This window comes from Thalassophryne amazonica, chromosome 10, assembly GCF_902500255.1.
Source record: "Thalassophryne amazonica chromosome 10, fThaAma1.1, whole genome shotgun sequence".
NCBI lineage: Eukaryota > Metazoa > Chordata > Actinopteri > Batrachoidiformes > Batrachoididae > Thalassophryne > Thalassophryne amazonica.
The window spans coordinates 39,913,209-39,930,505 of NC_047112.1; the positions used below are offsets into that span (position 1 = coordinate 39,913,209).

At 40.3% G+C, this 17,297-nt stretch overlaps 1 protein-coding gene across 2 annotated transcripts in view; it reads left to right on the forward strand.

The window, feature by feature from the left end:
* The first annotated feature begins 213 nt into the window (after nt 1–213).
* Nucleotides 214–17,297, forward strand: part of dmap1 (DNA methyltransferase 1 associated protein 1) — a 23,436-nt gene continuing 6,352 nt past the window's right edge. Inside the window, exons 1-10 of one of the 2 annotated variants that reach the window (XM_034179863.1) lie at nt 214–320; nt 496–599; nt 788–879; nt 9,347–9,542; nt 11,528–11,686; nt 11,809–11,976; nt 12,640–12,825; nt 13,156–13,227; nt 14,087–14,159; nt 14,519–14,868. In XM_034179863.1, the coding sequence (XP_034035754.1) occupies nt 308–320; nt 496–599; nt 788–879; nt 9,347–9,542; nt 11,528–11,686; nt 11,809–11,976; nt 12,640–12,825; nt 13,156–13,227; nt 14,087–14,159; nt 14,519–14,868 (1,413 nt within the window). In that variant the 5' untranslated portion in view covers nt 214–307. Of the gene's footprint in view, nt 600–787; nt 880–9,346; nt 9,543–11,527; nt 11,687–11,808; nt 11,977–12,639; nt 12,826–13,155; nt 13,228–14,086; nt 14,160–14,518; nt 14,869–17,297 lie in introns of both variants that reach the window. The other variant, XM_034179864.1, reaches the window with a different exon arrangement.

Consider the following 17,297-nt stretch of genomic DNA (forward strand, 5'->3'; position numbering starts at 1 on the left):
ATCACAGGGCGGCTCGTTATACAGACATATAAAGAGTAGACGCCGCATTGATATGGAGTTGCATTTGTCTCATTAATACCTGTAGTATCGCTCTCTGTGCATTTTCAGGTATTAATGAGACAAATTTAATTCCATATACTTAAAAGAAACGTGTGTGAGCGTGTACAGTTTAGTAAGTATGCAATACATCACCAGACCACACGGGGGTGCTACTAAATTAAAGTACGTTTTCTCACACAGCGGCGACGGAAGTAGGAATTGTTAGCTGCTGATTAGCCACTTTTGCTACAGTAGTTAAAGAGAATTCATGTGTAGTAAGTGTATTTCGTGGAAGAATAAAATAAATCCCATAAAGTGTATTTTGGTGTCTTATGGCTCTCGGTAAATTTAACGGAGTGTTGTTAGCTTGAATACAGTCGTGCAGCGTCACTGTGCAATTATCCATTTTTAACTTCGATCGTGTCAAAATTTTAGTTCACAATATATAATTATTAGTCATAATCATGGCAACCGGTGCTGATGTGAGAGACATTCTGGAGTTGGCAGGAACGGACAATGACGGTCCCATCAGCAAGAAAGACCTCATCAACTCAGACAAGGTGAGAAGATCCATAACGTTTAACAGCCACGGTTCATCCATGGTAACTTTTCTCCACACTTACTTCATCTCATGCAGTTCTGGGGGTAATGGGACTCTAGAATGCCGTTATACCACAGTAACAGAATGATGTATTGTCATTGTGTTTTATTTAAAATGAGTAAATAAGTTCTCAATTTTCTGTCTCAGAAAAAAACCAAGAAGGTAACTGAAACCCTGACCTTCAAGAGACCAGAGGGAATGCACCGTGAAGTCTATGCTCTGCTCTATTCAGATAAGAAGTATGAACAACTTTTTTATTTCAACGAAATCGTAAATTTGTCTTAAGCTCACTGAAATGCTCTAGTGGTCTAAAGTAAGGTCGACATGTCATTCCAGTCAGACATAGGTTGGGTTGGTGTTGACATCTTCCTGAAGGACTGTTTTTGTTCACTGGGTTATTCATTGATCATCAAATCAAATCAATTTTATTTATATAGCGCCAAATCACAACAAACAGTTGCCCAAGGCGCTTTATATTGTAAGGCAAAAGCCATACAATAATTACAGAAAAACCCCAACGGTCAAAACGACCCCCTGTGAGCAAGCACTTGGCGACAGTGGGAAGGAAAGGAAGGATCATCACCAGCACTACCACTGTCACATATTTGTGAAAACCAGCTTCTCCTGAGGAAACTCATCATGTAACTCATCCTGCCTCCGTTGGATGCACCTGAGTCACACTCCTCTATCACCTGAATTGGCCCTTTCCTAAGCAACTACAGGGCCCTCCTGGGGACAGTCATGGGATAAACAATCTTTCCACTGCAAAGCAAATGACTATGGGATAGGAGTTGGACTACTGAGACCTGTGTTCAATTCTAAGTGTGTGATTCAGTCTCCATGTCTGTTTTCATCAAGCTGTAAATGGACACTGTCCTTAGCTTGTGAAGAAGTCACCAATGGACTGGCATCACATCTAGGGGGAGTTGTAGACTATCACTTGCTTCATGCTATATATCTAGGATAAGCCCCAACCTGAAATACTTTAGGAACTATGTAGCACTTATATTCTGTGTCTGCCCAAGAGTCTCAGTTGGTTGTGTCAGTGTAACTTTCAGAGGTAGTAGGCATCCTAATCACATGTCTGAACTACCTGAAGCAGCCACAAACTCCTCCTGAGAAAACCTGTGATATTTCTAGGTCAGATGGGATACATATTCCCCACTGTAGGGCAGCTGGCTTCATGGAATAGAAATGGGTCTACCAATATATAGACTGGGGTTCAAATCCAGGTGTGTGCTTCAGGCTACCTATCTGTGTCCATAAGCCCCTTTCACAACGGGCCAACTTAGAGTTGTGTAATGCAGTGTACTGACTATACTCAGTTTTTGCAACCCTACGTGGCAATACGCTGAGGGACATAAAGGGTAGGGCACATCAAAAATATAAAGAGGTGGAAATCTAACTTTTACCTATGCTTAATTTTTTATATTGGTATAGGATATGTAACGTGAAATATTATGGAAATCCATGCATGTTTAGAGGTCCCACCGAATACAACAAATTATGCTCAAAAGTCCCAAAATCGTATAATAATTGATATGATCAAACTTGCCCTAAACGAGTCTGCCATTTCAGATCTCCCTGCAGGGACAATTACCACTCGACAACAAGCACCAAAAGTATGAGCTTTTGCCACATTCATAACGCACATGTACGTCAAGTGGTGGCTGACGTGCAGTAGGGCAACAGATGCGGCATGGAATGATTTGCAACTTCTTCGCCAGTTGGAAGACTACAAACGGGTAGACAAGCTGATTGCTGAGTCTGCAGTTCGAGCCACTAAGGGACACCTGTAGTATCTGGCAGAGGAGATGATTCCACTGTCTTTGTTTAGTGAAAAGGTACTGATGGCCCAGCGCCAGCAGTTATCCACAGCATTGCTTGTGTGCAAACCCAAAGAAGATGTGGTAAGACCACAGAAGCACTATGGGTCTTCAGAAGGCAAGCCACAGTTTCCTGAGTTAGTAATCATAACTTCACTTGCTGATCTTGCCGAACCGGACAGCAAGGAGAATATTTCAGCAATAAATGTTGTGAACGATTGTGCTGAGCGTGGGGTTAAACTATCTTCTGACTTTGTCAGCACTGCACGTTCGGAAGAACACTTCCAAAATGTCATTCAAGTCGTGGAGCAGGAGAGGAAACGTGTTCCTAACTTGAGGAAGTGCAAACTCTCATTGTACCTTCATTTTATTCAGAGATGTTTTTGTTTTAGTGAAACTCTGTGATTTTTTTTTAATTACTTTTATATTTTTAGCTTTTATGATTTTTCTTAATGGAAATACATGTTATGTCACATACCCTGAAGTTAAATGTGCAAATGTGCATTGTGTATATAATATATCACAATTTATAGTATCGACCTGCCAAAAAGTTGCCGTTTTTAATGAATAAATTGTGATTTAAATTTTTCACTTAAATTTCTTATTTCAACTTAAATCATATAAAACCTGACTTAAACACACAACACATCCAATTTTTAGTCCAAGCTTATGTTTTGAAAGCTTTACAATGTTCACTATTGTCCATTTTTAAGAAAAATGCTTGGCCGTCCAAATTTCCCCAAATATTCAAGTGACCGGTGGGACCTCTAAATATTGAGCAAATGCAATAATATTGGGTTTGGATATGTGAGAAGAGCAAGTGTAAAAAAAATTACAGGGTAAAAGTACATTCTGCGATAAAAAATTTTTTGCATAATAACGTGATGCACCCTAATAAAGGGGTCCACGAAATGGACGCAAAAAATTAAACATGTCTAATTTTTTCGCGGAATTTCAGAGCAGAGCACCGGACGAAGTGTTCCAAGCAAGTCTACACAGCACTTCTTTGCAATTGTACACAACTGTACACCAGGGCGAAAAATCCTTTTAGGTTTTTTATCAGTACATACCCGCATTGCTAGATTTTATTCATCCCGCTGGACTTTGCTGGCAGTGACACTTCAAAACCACGGAAGAAGAGGCGGGTCGGTCAAGCTTCCACATCCACTAACGCCTCATGGGCAGATCACTAGTGAGAGAACACGTCCACTCCTCACAGGCATTTTGCCAATGAGAGAGGTCCACCGTCAACTCCTCATGGACAGATTACGTGCGATTGCCTGCAGCAGCTCCACCTTCACCTCCTCAAGTTCTCTCACGATTGTGGCACATTAAATAAAGTCCATTAACTCCTGCTCATGGACTGATCACCAACGAGGGGACATGTCCACGTCCAGTATAACTCCTCACAGATGGCTCGCCAGTGAGAGGACATGGCCATCGTCCTTATGGACCAATCGCATGCATCTGCGTGTCCAGGCAGTCTGTAAACAGCATCACAGAGCCAAGCTTCTCCCTCCTGAGCGCAAGACTTATTGTTGTTGCTTGTTTGTTTTTTTCCCCTCTGCACGCAACTTTAGCAGCAATTCCTGCATACTAGATATGCAGCACAATGCAGCTCTACGTCAGCCCGTGTGAAAGGGGCTTAAGGTACCTCATTTCAGCAGCTTGTATCCTCAGTTTATTTATTTCAGTTATAGTGTGTGTTAAGGGAACATCGATTCTTTGATAAATTGACACTTCTGGTGCAGCTCACGTCTCCACGACATTATGAAACATCATTTACATTTTTGCAGAGGGCAGTGTGGTGGGTGGCCAAGTGGTTAGTATGCTTGTTTCCAGAGTGGAAGGTTTCTGCTTCAAGACCACCCCAGCTCATTTTCCATGTAATGTGTAGTTGCATCAGGAAGGGCATCCAGTGTACAACTTGTCCCAAATCAACATGCACAGGCATATAGGAGCTGCTGTGGTGACCCCACATGAGAAGCCAAAAGAACTTGCTCCTGCACAAATTTGCTGTTATTTGTGAATAAGATCCAAAGATAAATGAGGTCTTTTACTAGGAACCATAATACCACAGCATCATCATTGGAGGTCTTGATTCTCATTCTGACTACTTCTCGGTGAGCTGAAAACATCACCATTGTCCAATTGAGGTCTTGTTCTTAAGGATGACATAATTTGCAAAAAGAAATGATTGAATCCTGCGGACACCAGAGCTGACAATCTACATTCCTCAGGTATAATTCAGTTCAGCTTATTTATATAGTGGCCAATCACAAGATAAATCACCCCAAAATGCATCACAAGGGTAAGCTCTGACTTTACCAACACCCTCTGAGCAAGCATGTAGGCGACAGTCGTCAGGAAAAACTCCCCCGGTGTTTGAAGAAGAAACCTCAAGCAGACCAGACTCAGATGAATGACCCACTCCTTAGGCCATTCCAATGGCAGCAGAGATCAAATAAAGTACACACACAAAAAAAAATTATCACACATGCGAAACAGGAATAAAACGATTGTTATTATTGTTCACATCAACATCTCAAATGCCAGCGTAGGCGAGTATTTAGTCATGCCCTCAACCAGAGGTGCGTTGTGGCAGCGGCACCTCAAATCAAGAAAAAACAAGCAGAATTAATCATTCAGAATGAACACTATATAAAGCACTAATTCCCAGCAGTAAACCAACAGAGTAACACAGAGAATACTAGTGTGGTTGACGGCAGTTAGCCCTTTTATTCACTAACACAACCAGAATTTAGATATAATGAGGCTGAGACCTGCTCCTAATTAAGAATGAGAGGGAGAAAAAATTGTTCAGTACCACACTAGTATATTATTCATACGGAAGGGAAAACAAATGAATCTTTAATCTGGACTTGAATGACTCCAGAGAAGGAGACTGTTATTTCTCTCTGTTTAAGGTGCAGCTCCATCCAGAGATGGGAATTGTATTTGTACTGGAAACCCTCCTGTCCTGTGCCCCAACAGCATTTCCTGTAGATTCGTTTTGTGAATTGTTCCTGTGAATTGTTCTGTAATTTATGTCTGTAGCATGGCCCAAGCAGAGAGTCACCCCTTTGAGTCTGGTCTGCTTGAGGTTTCTTCCTCAAAAGGAGTTTTTCCTTACCACTGTTGCTCTGGGGGTTAGTAAGGTTAGACCTTACTTGTGTGAAGCGCCTTGAGGCAACTCTGTTGTGATTTGTCACTATATAAATGAAAATAAATAGAAATAAATTTAAATTGAGACTGTTTTTAATCTTAGCAGGCAGATTGTTCCACAGAACAGGTGCGTGGTAAGAGAAAGCTCTGTGGCCTGCTGACGTCTTTTTAATCTTAGACAGACTGGTCCCTAAGATTTAATTTGGTTGACCAGATATTGAGGTGTGTATCCATGTAGGATTTTATATGTTAATAACAAAACCTTAAATTCTGACCTCATAGGGACAAGAAACCAGTGAAGGGAGGCCAAAATTGGTGCACTATGGTCCAACTTTCTGCTCCTAGTCAAAGTTCTTGAAGCAGTATTTCAACCCAATTGGGCACCTCTCATGCTGGACTGTGGTAAGCCAGCGAAGAAGAAAAGACAAAGGCATGGATCAGAGTCTCTACATCAGCCATAGACAGAATAGGACGCATCTTCACAGTATTACGGAGATGGCAGAAAGCAGTCCGAGTCATTTTTCTGATGTGTAGGTCAAAGGACAGTGTGGGATCGAAGATCACCCCAAGGTTTTTCCACTTTATCATGGTGACATATAACACACGAGTCTAAGGTTAATGGTAGCTGGTCAAACTGATGCCTGTGTCTCACAGGACCAATGACCATCATCTCTGTCCTGTCAGAATTTAAAATAAGAAGTTGCTAGACATCCTGTTTTTCACTGGAGCTAGGCAATCCTCTGAAGTGCACATCTAATGTGGAATTATCTGTAGTTATTGGCATGTACAAGTGTCAGTGGTGTAACGATGAAAAGTAATTCCAAAATATCACAGTATCTGCCCAAGGGGTGCAATATATAGAGACTGAATAGCAGGGGCCTAAAACAGACCCTTGTGGAACCTCGTTTTTCACAGGAACAAGATTTGAAGTGACATTATTGTACAGGACACACTGAGAGCAACTAGGCAAGCAAGATGTCAACCATGCCAGAACATTGCCAGCAATCCTAAAATAGTTCTTGAGCCTATACAGTAATATATGATGATCCACCATGTCAAACACAGTGCTGAGATCTAACAATAGCAACACCGTAGTGGTGTCAGAGTCCAGTGCAAGCAGAAGATCATTCACCGCTTTAGTAAGTGCTGTCTCCGTGGAGTGCATTCTAAATGCAGAGTGCAGGGGCTCAAAGAAGTTATTTTCAGTAAGATGGTCCACAAGCTGCCCTGCAACCAATTTTTCAACGATTTTGGAGTAGAAGGGTAGGTTTGATATCTGTATAATTTTTCAGTAAACCCAGATCCAGAGTAGGTTTTTTTAAGAATAGGTTTGATTGCTGCAAATTTAAAATAGAACTTGAAGTTAATGATGGGTTAATAATTTTCAGCACAGTGGGTCCAAGTGTCGCCCACAGGTTCATAAACAATTTACTTGGCATCTAGTTGAAAAGCTAGGTTGTGCTTGGAGCAGAAGTTACAAGTTTCGTCAGCATACCCAGGAGAAAAGTATCTAAATTGGTAAGTCTGTGCATCATCGCACGTCAGTAGCAGGATGTAATGGTGTGACAAGAGCATGTTGGGATATACCTTATCTAATATCCTCTATTTTCTCTTTAAAATAATCAACAAAATACAAACCAGCAAATGTAGAGCATCTTACAGCTGGCTGTCCTTGAATAAATGTAGCCACAGTGTCAAACAAGAACATTGAATTATGCTTGTTTTTGTTAATCAGATCAGATTAATAGGCCCACTTTGTAGGCAGTAGTGCAGGGTTATAGTCCACAATAGCATCACTCCACACAAAATGGAAGACTTCGAGTTTTAAACTATACCAGTTGCGCTCAAGACTTGGATTTATGATTGAGTTCATGTAGATGATCACTGAACCAAGGAGTTTGTGTTTTCAGGGGGCATGATTTTCTAACAAATGGAGCATGCATGTCCAGTAGATTTGTGAGCACTGAGTTTAAACCGTCCACAAGTCTATCTACTAAAAAAAAAAGTCCAGAAAGTGACACTAAGATATCAGGCAGTCTGACTCCAAGTTCATTTATGGTTGAGGAGCTAATGTGACCCCGAGATGATAAACAGGTATGTCGCCCCTGTATGCCTTTGGGGTATGTCTTAAGATTCCATCCCTGAACATTTCGGATTTGTTAGCAAGTTATAGCCTCAGTGGATTCCATAATCCATTGAGAATGTGCTGAGAATTAGAGCTGCAACGAATGACTATTTTCATAATCGATGAATGTGTTGATTGTTTTCTCAATTAATAAATTAGTTGTTTGGTATATAAAATGTCAGAAAATAGTGAATAGACAGTGCCTCTCACAATCCAACATGACATCCTTAAATGACTTGTTTTATCCACAACCCAAAGATACTCAGTTTATTCTCCGTTAGGAGTAATGAAACCCGAAAATATTAATATTTAAAAGCTGAAATTTGAGAAATTGGACTTTTAATGAAATTACTCAAAACTATTATGAAAATAGTTGCCGATTAATCTCATAGTCGATTAATGATTGATTAATTGACTAGTTGTTGCAGCTCTACTGAGAATGCAGACAGCAGATTCATTTCCAGGACCCTGTCATACTCTTTCAAAGGGAGAGGCTGAGCCATTTGTTTTTGGCAACTGGAGCACGCGCCCTGGTAATGACAAAATAAATAAATGAAATGCCCCGTGTGCAGTGTTGCCAAAGTAACTTTGAAGAGTTACTTTATTAATTACTTTATACAGTTAAATTTTACACTTGCTTTATACAGTTACTTCATTAGCAGCTGCAGACAACTTGTCAGCAGCTGCTGAATGTAACTAATAAAGTAACTAGTAATCTAACTTTATTTTTAAGATTGAGTACTCAGAAAAGTAACTTAGTTTCTTTGCTGATTAGTTACTTTGCTGGTTACTCAATCTTAAGAGTAACCAAGTTAGATTACTGGTTACATTACTAGTTACAAGTTGTTGGCGGCTCCTAATAAAGTAACTGCATAAAGCTGTTAATGAAGAAACTGTATAAAGTAACTAAAAAAGTAAATAATAAAGTAACTTTTCAAAGTAACTGTGGCAACACTGCCCGTGTGCCAGTTTACAATGCAATATTTGTCAACCCAAACAGTTCAGCAACATCCAGCGCCTTGAATAGCTCAGTGTGAATCTCATCCTCCCCAAGTTCCTTCCCACAGAGTAGCTTCTCAAGAACTTCAGTCACTTTTGCTAGCACCCCAGTCCTACCTCCTGTACAGAGGGTGTATCAGTTGAGTTCAAGACTCGACTGATACAGTGACTATGTTTCTACAGATGAGTGAAAAAGTGATAATTACAAATTCATATATGAAGTAAAATATGAGCCAGCTGTTGTCCTTGTCTAAACACAGCCAACCTTCCACCATTCTACACCATGACAGACATCAGATTGCTGAAGAGTGCGAAACTATGCCATTGTGTTTTCTCAATTTGCACCCCACAACTATTGCTTGTTTTTTTTTTTTTTTTTAACTGTTCTTGGCTACATGCAACATCTTATATTTAAATTCATGGCCTCAGGCTATATAGTATGTAAACCAGGGCTTAATTTATGAAAATTATCACCTATCAGTTAGTCCCATTCTCATTCTTCACCTTAAGATGATTTTGGGAAACGGGACACGGGGTCATCTCACACTTTGTGCAGTTGCTCTAAAAAATGTTTTTCCTGCCGATCTCCAGAGATGCACCTCCTCTACTGCCTAGTGACACGACTCAGGGCTACAGGACAGTTAAAGCTAAACTGGGCTGTAAAAAGGTTCGTCCTTGGAAGTGGATGCCCTTCACCAATCCAGCTCGCAGAGATGGGGCCATATTCCACCACTGGAGACGTGCTGCAGAAGAAGGCAAAGACTACCCCTTTGCTCGCTTCAACAAGGTAGGAAAGAATGCTGTATTGTATTACTGTATTGTTGACATTACTTGTAGGTTTTCCATCTTGTGATGTTTTAAATGTCACGCCAAACTCAGTGTGGTAAATTCAAAATACCATTGTCCCCCCCCCCCCCCCCCCCTTTTCATTTTATCACTCAAAGCAGTCAGGTTTTAGAATTCATCATAGTACAGAAACAGCATTAGTGAAGGTTACGAATGATCTTCTTATGGCCTCAGACAGTGGACTCATCTCTGTGCTTGTTCTGTTAGACCTCAGTGCTGCTTTTGATACTGTTGACCATAAAATTTTATTACAGAGATTAGAGCATGCCATAGGTATTAAAGGCACTGCGCTGCGGTGGTTTGAATCATATTTATCTAATAGATTACAATTTGTTCATGTAAATGGGGAATCTTCTTCACAGACTAAGGTTAATTATGGAGTTCCACAAGGTTCTGTGCTAGGACCAATTTTATTCACTTTATACATGCTTCCCTTAGGCAGTATTATTAGACGGCATTGCTTAAATTTTCATTGTTACACAGATGATACCCAGCTTTATCTATCCATGAAGCCAGAGGACACACACCAATTAGCTAAACTGCAGGATTGTCTTACAGACATAAAGACATGGATGACCTCTAATTTCCTGCTTTTAAACTAAGATAAAACTGAAGTTATTGTACTTGGCCCCACAAATCTTAGAAACATGGTGTCTAACCAGATCCTTACTCTGGATGGCATTACCCTGACCTCTAGTAATACTGTGAGAAATCTTGGAGTCATTTTTGATCAGGATATGTCATTCAAACGCATATTAAACAAATATGTAGGACTGCTTTTTTTGCATTTACGCAATATCTCTAAAATTAGAAAGGTCTTGTCTCAGAGTGATGCTGAAAAACTAATTCATGCATTTATTTCCTCTAGGCTGGACTATTGTAATTCATTATTATCAGGTTGTCCTAAAAGTTCCCTGAAAAGCCTTCAGTTAATTCAAAATGCTGCAGCTAGAGTACTAACGGGGACTAGAAGGAGAGAGCATATCTCACCCATATTGGCCTCTCTTCATTGGCTTCCTGTTAATTCTAGAATAGAATTTAAAATTCTTCTTCTTACTTATAAGGTTTTGAATAATCAGGTCCCATCTTATCTTAGGGACCTCATAGTACCATATCACCCCAATAGAGCGCTTCGCTCTCAGACTGCAGGCTTACTTGTAGTTCCTAGGGTTTGTAAGAGTAGAATGGGAGGCAGAGCCTTCAGCTTTCAGGCTCCTCTCCTGTGGAACCAGCTCCCAATTCGGATCAGGGAGACAGACACCCTCTCTACTTTTAAGATTAGGCTTAAAACTTTCCTTTTAGCTTAATCTTATAGTTAGGGCTGGATCAGGTGACCCTGAACCATCCCTTAGTTATGCTGCTATAGACTTAGACTGCTGGGGGGTTCCCATGATGCACTGAGTGTTTCTTTCTCTTTTTGCTCTGTATGCACCACTCTGCATTTAATCATTAGTGATTGATCTCTGCTCCCCTCCACAGCATGTCTTTTTCTTGGTTCTCTCCCTCAGCCCCAACCAGTCCCAGCAGAAGACTGCCCCTCCCCGAGCCTGGTTCTGCTGGAGGTTTCTTCCTGTTAAAAGGGAGTTTTTCCTTCCCACTGTCGCCAAGTGCTTGCTCACAGGGGGTCGTTTTGACCGTTGGGGTTTTTACGTAATTATTGTATGGCCTTGCCTTACAATATAAAGCGCCTTGGGGCAACTGTTTGTTGTGATTTGGCGCTATATAAATAAAATTGATGATGATGAAAGCGTTCTTTGTTGTGTAGTTTTGGTCAGTCATGCTATAAAACCACAGTTGACATCTCATCAGCTCCGAGAGAATATGCAGTCTCTGTCTTCGTTTGTTCTTTAGAGGTGCACAATTCTTAACTCAAATTATTCAACCTCATTCACTGTATTCTGTCTCCCCCTCTGTCTGTCTGTGTAGACGGTGCAGGTGCCGGTGTTTTCAGAGCAGGAGTATCAGATGCATCTCCACGATGATGGTTGGACCAAAGCAGAGACGGACCACCTGTTTGACTTGTGCAAGCGCTTTGACCTACGCTTTATAGTTGTCCATGACCGTTACGACCACCAGCAATACAGAGTAATCATTCACTCACTTATCCACACTGACTTTCCTTTTAGCTGAGGACATGTTCTTAATATCATAAGGCTGTAAATCAAAGGCCTTACTGTATTTTTAAAACCTTCCATTTTTACTTCTAGAAGCGTTCAGTGGAAGACCTGAAGGAGCGATATTATAATATCTGCGGAAAGTTGACAAAGGTCCGCGCTGCTTCAGGGACAGAGCCTAAAGTCTACATATTTGATGCTGGCCACGAAAGACGCCGCAAAGAACAGCTGGAGAAACTCTTCAACCGCACACCTGAACAAGTTTGTACTTTTGTTATTTATAGAAGGATGTGTTGTTTGTTTGTTATGCAGTTATTAAGCATTTATAGCTTTTACTGCCTTTGCAGCTAGTATCATCATGGAAAACCACAAATCAGTATTGCCATCTGCAGCTTTAAAATCATAGAAAAAAGGAGTTCATTTTGAATGTCTATAAACGTTTGAAGGACAAAATGAAGTGCCTCTGAAATAAATACAAAATGCACAGTACTGTGCAGAAAGTTGGGTTTTTGAATGCATGGCTTTAGAATAAATAAACAGCTTCTAAAATTTATATCGGTTGGCCTTTGAGACTATAAAATATCAAAAATTTTATATTCAGAAATGAATTATTTTTAATAAGGCAGTTTCGATAATAAGAAACAAGCAGACAAAACTCACTCAACATATCTTGAAAATGGACATTTGTAAATTTCTAATTTGGCTTTTGTCGTTATGTGGAAAGAAATGTCAAAAATCACAAATCAAAACTGTGGGGGGTTAAAACTTTTACTTGTGTTGAATGATTATATTATGTATGTTAGTCGTTCTCTGTACTTACTGTTTTAGAGGCTTGGTCAATTAAAAATGAAACTAGCATTAAAGTATTAGATGTCTTTCAGCATTTTCCAGTGTAATAATGTATTTATCCTGTTTTACCTGCAGGTGGCAGAAGAGGAATATCTCATTCAGGAGCTTAGGAAAATTGAGACACGAAAGAAGGAGCGGGAAAAGAAGGCCCAAGATCTCCAGAAACTTATCAAAGCAGCTGACACAACCACAGAACTGAGGCGCGCTGAAAAGAGAGTTTCCAAAAAGAAGATTCCACAAAAACGAGAAACTGAAAAGCCGGTATGAAAGGCACAAGTGCAAACGGGAGTTTTAAGAAAAACTTAAGACATTTTCTCTTACATCAGATAAAATAAGTTGCATGTCAAAGAAAAAAAATCTGTTGCTATTGCTTGTCTCATGTAATCATGTGTTCTGGTAGGGCGTTTGTTTAAAAATAGTGTTTAAAAAATGTGCAAAAATCCCAGAAAATTGAAACACTTTACACAAAGCCCTGATTGATCTTATTGTATTGCGGTATTTATTTATTTATTTATTTATTTATTTTTTGGAAACCCAAATTAAGAGATGTGCCAAAACCACAGGTTTCATTTGTCATACCTCCTTCCACAGGCTGTTCCAGAGACAGCAGGCATCAAATTCCCAGACTCTAAATCGTCAGGCGTTACGCTGCGCAGCCACAGGGTAAGTATAACCAGCAGGTGTCTCCTTCAACGTAATACTTCAACTACAAACTCAAATATGAGTGAGAAGCTCACTCAAATAAATAAATGGTAAATGGACTGCATTTATATAGCGCTTTTCTATCTGCATCAGACGCTCAAAGTGCTTTAGAAAATAATGCCTCACATTCACCCCGATGTGAGGGTGCTGCCACACAAGGCGCACACTACACAACGGGAGCAGTAGGGGATTAAAGACCTTTAGTGATTTTCCAGTCAGGATGGGATTTGAACCGAGCATCTTCTAGTCTCAAGCCCAACGCCTTAACCACTAGACCATCACTTCCCCTAAATACCATTTAGGGGAGGTGTTCTAAATTAAGTGTGAGAAATTCTGTATCTTTTAATTTGGTTTTTCTGTATCACATAAGTGATTTTCTGTATTCTTATAGATTTCATATTAAGTAGTGCTTTAGTAGGTATTGATTGAGGGAGTGAACTGAATGTTGTTCGAATCATAATGAGTTTTAAAACAGTTTTGGTGAGACCCAACTCTGCTGTTGGACTCGAGCTCTCCATCTGTCATTAGTACCACGATGATTAATTCTTGTAGTGGCTAGGTAATATCTGTAAAGCTTAGCAGGAAACTCTTATTCATCTGCAAGACTGATGACTAGTGGCTGCTGTCTATGGAAAATGCATTAGCACAGCTAAAGTAGTGGAGTATCCCTCTAGCTAATCAGTCAGACAGAGTTCACTGAATAAAGACATTTTGATCTGGCCCATTGAAGTGGATTTCATATGAATTAAAAGCCTCTGGTGGTGGCGTTTATCCTAATATCTCAGACACCCCAACTCACCCCAACATGTGTGTGTTTCAGATGAAATTGCCAAGCTCGGTAGGCCAGAAGAAGATCAAGGCTATTGAGCAGATCCTGATAGAGCAAGGAGTGGGTGAGTGCAAAATAACCTCGGCACACAACATTTGAAAAGTTTTATCTGTGTTTGCAGTTGTTACAAACTTACATGCTGTTGGTACATAGTGAGCTCAAAATTTTGTTTTCATTCCCTTTTTTTAACAAGATGACAAAGTGCAGTTTTATAGCTACTGTAAATCTGAGGTAGTGGTATTTTTTGGTACAGAGTACTTGATTGCATATGGTCAGCAATTAGTAGTAACAGTACTGAACTTGTGGGATCAGTTGAGGTGATGTTGCCTTAAGATACATTGTAGGTTATAATGAAATTGCTTGACAACTCTGAGTTCAGTTCTCAGTTATCTTTGCCGTTGTGTTATTCGTCTGTTAATCCAGATCTCAACCCCATGCCAACAGAAGAAATAGTACAAATGTTCAACGAGCTGCGTAGTGACCTTGTTCTGCTTTATGAGCTGAAGCAGGCTCACAGCAACTGTGAGTATGAACAACAGATGCTGCGTCATCGTTATGAGGCCCTACTGAAGGCTGGAGGTGGAAGCGGGAGTGGTGGGACTCCAGGAGCTGTGATACCTGCTGTTCCACCTGCTATGCTGTTGGATCAAAACAGCATAGCAGCATCTAATCTTGGGGGTGAAGTGCAGTGTTGGTCCGGTGTAGACGACATTAAGGTGGAAGCCAAGGAGCAGATCATTGACGTGGTAGGAGCGCCGCTGACCCCTAATTCGGTAAGTTAGGAGAGGTTGGAACCAGGGCTGGACTGGGGAAATTTTTCAGGCCGGGCATTTTTAACCAAGACCAGGCTACCACCAGGTATCGAAGGGGAAAAAGATAAAGCCTGCTGTGACAGTGTGTTTTTTTTTTTTTTTTTTGGTCCCTTAACCGATCAGTGTGCACCAGGAGACACATACATTTTAACACTATAAGAAGCATTATGAAAAGTTCTCCCGAAATACAGTTATCATAGGCTTATCAAAAGTACAATCTGTTGACAGTAGGTCACATTACTTTTTAGACATAATAAGCTGTCATTTCATTCAGCCTTGTTAGTTAAATTTAGAAATAGAAATTATATAAAAAACATTTGTTATAGAAATACTGTAGGCTATACTATAAATAATATATCATTACTTGTGTGATACAATTCATCATATAAAGCAAGAAATGACTGGATGACTGGACCAATGACTGGATACAAAGGTTGAACTTTTGAAGCTGCAATATACAAAAAGGCCACAAGATGGAGACAGTTGTCTATCTCACTACAAGCTACAAGTAACATCAAGGATTTCTTTTATTACTAATTTGTGTTGCTAATCAACTTAGAGAATGACTCTCATCAATTTAAAGTAAAATGTTAGGTATGTGAAATTATGCCAGGACTTGGGAAAATACATTTTAGACAGGGATGCCGTTATACCACGCCACCGCACCGCAGACTGTGCAAAACAGCATACTTTGTATGACCGACGAACGGCCGTCACACAAATAGAATAAAGAATAAAGAAACAACCTGGCGGCGGCAGCATGGTAGCTAGCCATGCACACCATTTGCACAGGTTACATTGCTAGACTAGGTTACGTGACTGGCAGAGTTAGCACGAACGGAAATAATATCCAACCTTAATTCATATCTGAGTGACCCAGTTAGACAGCACTTTACTTCGGACCAGAAGATCAGAATGTCTCTCTCACACACAGATGTCTGATTTATGAACAAGTTAGGTTGCTGTTCATCAGTTAATAGCTGAAGTTAACCTTCACTTACCATCATGGCCGTAGTGGTCCCTGCCTCACTTTATAGTCACCCTTTCTTGACTTCAATGAAAATATATACTTGTTTTATAAAAAGTAAAAGACCTCTTTCTTGACCTCATATTTAACTGTTGACAGCACTGTAAGAGTAAAACTTGTAATTTCTAACCTACATTGTTAATAAATGTAACTATTAAATTCTTTCTAACATTTAAATTTTCTCTAAACATTTCACTTGTCGAAATTATTATTATTTTAAGTAGTAGTAGTAGTTGTAGTAAAAAAGGCTTCAAAACTGGACCTTTAATCTAGGGGTGTTGTGAGGGGGGGACATCCTTGCCCCATGCCCCCATTCCATCTGGATTCGCCCCTGCTTTGGCGTTTGAGCACAAAGAATGGATAACATTTATTTATGCAGAAAACATGACCAGATTTACAGGTCAGAAACTTTTATTGCGTTTTCACATCATGTGGTCCTCAGAAAGAGAGTTTAGGTGCATTTGAGTGGAAAATAGTGTTAGTTGTTGACGCATCGCGGAGGATCAGCTGTTTTAACATGCAGATACGGAGCGGCTCAGCTCTAAATAAAGGAGGAAAAAAAGCATAAAAATGTCTTTGTAAAGCTCAGTACAGGTGTGCTGTTATCACCGCGCTTTAAGAAGTGAGGACGAGTCGTAGCTGCTACAAAAAAAAAAAAAGCGGATGAAAAGCTCACAGCTCGCTTTACTTTGTTAAAAAAAAAAAAAAAAAAATCTGTAGGCCATCAGGCCACCGGGCAAATGCCCGGTGTGCAATACTATCAGTCCAGCGGTGGTTGGAACCTGGAGCCTGGTCCAATGCATGTGCAATACGTAGAGACCCTGTCTCATTTATATGCTATTCTCCACCACGTCCTCACGTGTTCACAATATATGTGGACTAATGAAACTAAAATTGAGTTATTTGGACATAACAAGGGGCGGTATGCATGGCTGAAAAAGAACACAGCATTCCAAGAAAAACACTTGCTACAGTAAAATTTGGAGGTGGTTCCATCATGTTGTGGGGCTGTGTGGCCAGTGCAGGTACTGGGAATCTTGTTAAAGTTGAGGATCACATGGACTCCAGTCAATATCAACAGATTCTTGAGAACAATGTTCATGAATCAGTGACAAAGTTGAAGTTGCGCCGGGGCTGGATCTTTCAACAAGACAACGACCCTAAACACTGCTCAAAATCTATTAAGGCATTCATGCAGAGGAATAAGTACAACATTCTGGAATGGCCATCTCAGTTCCCAGACCTGAATATTATTGAAAATATGTGGTGTGATTTTTAAGAGGGCTGTCCATGATGCTTGCTTTGCGCCATGCAGCACCGCCGCGACACGCAGAATTCCTCCGCACGTCTGTCTCAATGTGCC